Genomic DNA, 6,297 nt, shown 5'->3' with positions numbered 1-6,297 from the left:
ATCATCACTTTCAGACAAATTATATAATGTATGTGTGTAATGTTGTAAAATCTTGGTTGTGCATTGAGTATATAAAAGCCCAACTAGGGAGAAGAGTTGGAAATTAGCTTTAGCTATAAATTCTCTTTGCAGCTATGCTAAACTGGAGTCCCGATTAAATCAAATCAAATAAATAAATAATTATTAAGTAAAAAGGTTCGGCAGATTAAAAACAAACTGTGCAAGACTATGTATTACCTACTTCTTCAGCCGTAGCTTTAGCTTTAGCAGTTGTAGCTCAACTTAGCTACCAAATAAGTAGCTTGATCTTTTTTTTTTCTTTTTTTTTTTGGTGTTGCATCCTCAACTGCTTCATACGTTGGTTTCACCTCCAGTGTGGATACCATAACCACTGACCTCAAATATAACAATATATAAAAAAGTGTTCACATTAAGCTAAGAATAACTTTACATTTAGAGTTTAAGTTTAACTTGTTGTTTTTGATTCTACGTACTAAGTCAGTTTACACTACTCGAGACTTATTGCTGCTAGCTCAAGGTTAGTTAAGCTCAGTTATAAAAATTTCTTGGCACAGACTATTTATCATATCAGTTTTACTTAAGCTAAACCAAATGATCAGTTTTATAAATTGGTAGTGAGAAAAAAGTCTTTATATGCATAAAACCCATCATAACTTAGTTGTTTGTTGGTAACATGATTTTGTTATATTCGTGTTTCTGTGTGTGTGTCATCACGAATGGCTTAATTGTTGCTAATTCATGTTGGCTCTGCTTCACATGGAAGTCATCACTGATATTGCACATTACAGTTTTCTTCTGCTTCCTTTATAGCCACATAATATGCTGAATAATGTAGGAGCCCATTTGCTTTTTAGAGCACAGAACATTACATACGAAGCTTTAAACTGAGTTAGCTCAGAGACTGCCTTTGCTTTAATCCACTCAAAACACTGCATGTTAAAGATTTACTGTACTATGACAAGAGCAGCTTTATAAAACAATCGGAGGTAAGTACAGCTTTTTATTGTTGCTTTGCAATAGTCTTCAGTAGAAAGACCAATAATGATGGGTCACATTTTAATTTCAAAAATATAATGCACATAAAACATGCTGGGACCATACAAAATAGTCAGAATGCCAGAGCTGTAAGCTGAGGTGGTAGAGTTGCTCTCAGCGGCAGGCTTCAGCGCTGTGTGGTGCCCAAGGTGTGGTGACATGATGTGAGCTGACAGCTGGCACCATGGGTAATAGGTCTAAAACTCCCATCATGTACCCTGCTGAGGCCCCGTCCTGCCATTCGAACCCACCAGAAGTACGCACCTACTTGGCCATTACTTGTTTATTACTAAATCATAATTAAAAGCTACAGGAAGGTCAGAGTATGATATAGCTTTGAGGTTTGGGGTGTGTGAAATTTGCGTGTCTGAAATGACTCACTGTCTCAGAGATCTTAGACTTGGAGATATATTTTTATTTAATTGCTTTAAGAAATAAATTCAAAAATCTGAAAAATAAACAACCACAATGTAAACACGAACATTTCTTGCATCAATTTCTTTATTTTTTTTCCATCAAAAGAAATGCACAGATCAGCAAAGCTATTACATACAAATGGCCATACAATAGCAATTCTTTTTTTTTCTGTTCTTGTTTGAAAGTCTTCAGTAAATTCTGTTGTGTCATTTATACACTGTGTATCTTGAACATTTGCAGTTACGCTGCATTCAGCAACAAAAGAAATCGTCCCAATGCTCTTCTTCCACGTTCAAATGAAAGTGTTCAGCCACAAACTACATATCTGGACAGCTACTTGTTACTGCTCCAGGAAAACTACTGTACTTACATACAATAAAGAAAAAAAACAAAAGTTTTGCATAGCTTCATTGTAATGTAGATACAGTACTGTAAGGCACTTCATGAAGAACTTTAGGCATTTTTAAAAAGAAATCCTACACAATAAACCTTTTGTCACGTCATCCTACAGATTCCATCTCGATAGATAAATGTTACAACATCTGACGAAAAAAATCTTTTCTTAAATCACATTTTTGCGCACTATGTATATCTACTATACTCCACTGCTTTTCTTTTGGCATTAAGTCTCAAGTTCAACATTCATATATTGTGCATAATATGACTCACACATTGTCCCATAACCCCACACAACCCAATATTTCTCAAAAAGACCCCCAAAAAACAAAAATTGTGCAATGATTTGGGGTTATGTGGAGTAAAAGGCAACACGCTGTCAAAAACGAGTTCACCAAACCAAAAGAAAATGTCTGGGCAAGTTATAGGTCATTTCCTCATAGACGGGTGCTGTACTGACAGTTACAGGGTACATCATTTTCATTTGCCTCTCCTCACACCAGTCCAAACCAGTAGTGGGAGTGTGTGTCGTATTCCAGCAGTTGTAGGTGGGACTACATGCTCCAGCAGGCCATGTAGATAGAGGTAAGGAGGATGCATCTGCTCTATCCAAGCTGATCTTCGTACTGTTTGCGGAAGCAATCTCCAGCTGGGAAAAAGTCCCAGCAGCGCTCCTGATACATCTTCCACACGTAGGACTCCTGGACACAAGCCAACATCAGAGTTTAGCTCGAAATCTTTAACTGGTCTGAAATAAGGCTGAATGTTTTTAACTTAAATATCCAGAATTTAAACATTACATAATTACAGGTGTGTTAACGAGCTGTGTGAAAATATTCACACTGAAAAAAGATTCACCTCAAATATAATTACTTTTTGAGTAATTTAATTACATGTAAATTTTTCATGTAAATTTTTTTACGTAATTACAGAGTAAAATGTTAAATTTAATGGTCAAATGAAATTTACATTCAGTTAATACCAAGTATATTCATGTTTATGGTGCCCAAAAATACTTTTTTTTTTTGAGTGTATTAACAGGAAGATCATTGAAAAATTTTCGGTATTTAATGAGTATACTAGCTGTGTCCCAAAACCTACGCCGCATCCTTCCGAGGCTGCATTTGAAGGCCGATTACGTCACAGCAACGCTACGCAGGCTGCCCTAATTCGAAGGCTGCTCCAAATGCGGCCGACAAATGCATCCTTCATTTCCCCGAATTTCAAGGATGGGTCGGGTGTATCCTTCGTGGCCCAACCTATCCCAGAATTCATAGCATGGCCCAGCCAATTCCAGTTTCCAACAATGGCGGCAGCTACTTAATTTTAATATTACTCTAATTACTTTTTCTGGGTCACAAAATAAACTTTTAACATATTTTCAGGGAAGAATGTAGCTGTGTAAACTTCAAATATCTGCTCAGTTTATTAAGACATCACATATTTGCAAAAGTGCCCCGACGTTTTCGGAGACGTCTGTTACCCACCAGATCGATAGCGAGCCGGTGAGAACAGCGGACTCCCAGCACATCGTTTTCAGACCCCGCGGTCTTTCACTACTCAGGTTAAACACGATATATGAGTCACTTAGATAACTTAAAAATGTTATTGTTTGGCTTTTTTCAGTGTTTTATTTGTTCCTGAGTAAATCGGTTCAGCTGAGATTACAGCTAAATAAACGTCAAACAGAAAACTGATTAAACAGAAGTGTGAGATGGTCGAGAATTTACTCTAGTGTCCTGTTATATATTAGCGAGTGAGGAGCAGAGGGCTGAGTTTATTAAACTCGGTCTTCGAAGGATGCGGCCTATGAATTGGGACATAGCTACTGTCTTATCTAAGTGAAGCAAAAGACTTAGCTAGTAGATGAGTACAGACTTGAAATGTTATTAAGCAGTATTAATTTTACCACTTTATCCACACAAATATTACCTAAAATTAAAATTTCATCTCTTTGTGCTTAGTACAACGACCTTAATTAATATTATGTAAACCACAGATTATTAAACAACACTTTAATTCCACCACAATATGGGTAGATATGAAAAAACTCTAATAAACCAAAATAGGTGCCGACAGTAAGAGGAGGAATATTGACTGGGTTTAGCTAATCAGGGTAAAATAGTATTCTACCTGTCCAGTGTGCTCTGTCTCATCCTTGTTGATGAGGTACATCAGGAAAAACCTTTACAAGAAAAACAAGAACAAAGAAAAAAATATTAAAGGGGAATCGCAGTCTTGTATCTAAGCCCATCACCACAGCTGAAGCACAGAGCAGGGACATGAGAAGCTTTTCTGTGACACATTTGATTTCTGCAACACTAATCACGTAAATGTCAAACTCTCCGTCACTAGGTGTCACAATTCCCGACGCTAGTGTCTAAATAAAGTTACACCACCTCGTCTCTATCGCCGAATCACCTGTTGCTCCCCAAATCAAGCGTAAATGGCACCGAGCCGCTGTATCTCTATGGGCATCGCGGCATGCCAAATCATAATGAATACTGAATGAGAGCATGCTATCACAAACCTATTTTCCAATAAAGTTCATGGCATTAAATAGTAATGAAGCAACATAATGAGGTCGCTCTCATATCCTCCGGCCAGCTGACTGTGAGAGCAAATGGACTGAGACTTTCTATTGTTACTGGTATTATTCAGAAACACCGGCTAAGCGGTGCATGCGAGGGAAACACAGACAGATGGAAAGGATACCTGAAGGGATCTAGTGTTCTGGATCAATGCTGCTACTAGTGACTTTGGTATTTATGCTGCGGTAACGTGCTAAAGCCATCAATCATGTGGTTAAATTACAGAAAAGCATTGACACGAATGGTAAAAGATTACTGCAATGATTACAAAACAAAAAAACCATCAAAAACACTGCTGATCAAAAAGGATACTCACAGATAGTTGGCCAAATTGTGCTCTTGTAAGGTGTGGGTCTCAAAGCCGTGGGGGGTTGTGTCGAAGTAATCGTTCCCGATCCCACAGATGAAACATTTGGTCTGAGGACAGAAAATGAAAATTAGAAGGCACGCTTCCTTCTTCTTTTTCTGTGCTTCATTGATGAACTACAGTAAACAAGAGTTTGCCTAAAGCAAGACCAGATTGGACATATTTTACAATATTAAGGTCAAGTTACTCATCACACTCAGTCCCACTCAGCCTATGAACAACAGTGGCTCTGCAGGGACCTTTTAGTCTGAGAAAATAATCTCAACAGTGTCATTAAGGGTTATCTGCCCTCTCTTAGACCACAAGGTTATGCATCAACAAGTATGCTTCCAAAATTCAGCTTAATATTTATATTCCCACGTGCACGTTAATCTTCACTTGGCTGTCACAGTGACTGTTTAAATACTCAAGAGAGATGGGGAGCTCACAAAAATGTGTCACATCTCTGAAACTCAACACGTGATCAAAAAGGGGGGTTAGGGGGTACAATTTCCATAAAGTAGCCCAGACTAAGTAAAATATTAATGAAAAAAAAGAGACAAGTACACGAGACGAGACGCAAGAGTCCACTAATAAGGCCATAATCTCTAGAAGATCTTCATTAAATCTATTCGTATATGAAAGGTGGACGTGAGCGCGATTATGCCGTCTAATGGTTAGGGAGGTGCTGTTATGAAGGGTCAAGCTGAGTGTTCAACTGTCTCACTATTTGGAAGCAACTTTTCAAATATGAGGTCGGCCCATCATAAACTATACCCGGTTTCAGATGGTAAAGAGTGTAATCATTTGCAAAAATGAACATCGTGTTGTTTTCAGCAGTCTGTGAAACAAACAGTTGCTCACCAAGAAAGTATTAACTGAGGTCATAGAACAAGAGAGCCGAGCGCTGTTACACCGTGGAGTCTCATCCAGTCTCCTTTTTTAACAGTCGCCCCCTGATGGCCCTTAAGCCAGATGGGGAGCAGCCAGGCTGCGGTGAGTTCCTCCCTAACTACTTTTTACAAGCTTGATGGATATTACCTGTCGCTGCATCGAATGAAGGTAAACTTTAGCGCTGCCCTTCTGTGATAAATATGAGTTCTCATGTTATTTGTCCTGGACTGTACAGAGCCACAAAACTGTGGAATGACGTGGTTTGTTTGTTTCGAGCTTGCATGCCCCTCAGGAAGCATCGATACAACTTCAGGCACTATGCTTCCTGATTCACCACTTCTGCTGCTGTTGATTGGCTGCACCAGCTGCTCTGTAACAGTAGCTTTGGCCCCGACATTACCAGGCAACAGACAGTTCACCTCCTAAAGAGGTTTCTGAAGAACCATGTGACTGAAGATGTAAAGGGATGCTGGGGAACAGAGGACTTGGAGGACAACAATGTGTTGTACGGGTTTCCCTCCACTTTCCCATCCCCTGACCCTCGGACTCCAGATCCATAAAAAAGAGACCTTCAAAGAGGACAAAGAAGGTTTCTTC

The 6,297-nt window shown here is 39.0% G+C and overlaps 1 protein-coding gene across 4 annotated transcripts in view; it reads right to left on the bottom strand.

Moving 5' to 3' along the window:
* Positions 1–1,453: 1,453 nt before the first annotated feature.
* Positions 1,454–6,297, bottom strand: part of LOC100702813 (ryanodine receptor 3) — a 105,927-nt gene continuing 101,083 nt past the window's right edge. For all 4 annotated transcript variants that reach the window (XM_025901029.1, XM_025901030.1, XM_025901031.1 and 1 more), the window contains 3 exons: positions 4,777–4,877; positions 4,003–4,054; positions 1,454–2,570 (listed from right to left, as the gene is read on the bottom strand). In XM_025901029.1, coding sequence (XP_025756814.1) covers positions 2,475–2,570; positions 4,003–4,054; positions 4,777–4,877 — 249 coding nt within the window. In that variant the 3' untranslated portion in view covers positions 1,454–2,474. The remainder of the gene's footprint in view (positions 2,571–4,002; positions 4,055–4,776; positions 4,878–6,297) is intronic.

This window comes from Oreochromis niloticus, linkage group LG19, assembly GCF_001858045.2.
Source record: "Oreochromis niloticus isolate F11D_XX linkage group LG19, O_niloticus_UMD_NMBU, whole genome shotgun sequence".
Taxonomy (NCBI): Eukaryota; Metazoa; Chordata; class Actinopteri; order Cichliformes; family Cichlidae; genus Oreochromis; species Oreochromis niloticus.
The sequence above is the reverse complement of the archived record's forward strand: the minus strand, read 5'-3'. Positions and strand labels throughout refer to the sequence as shown.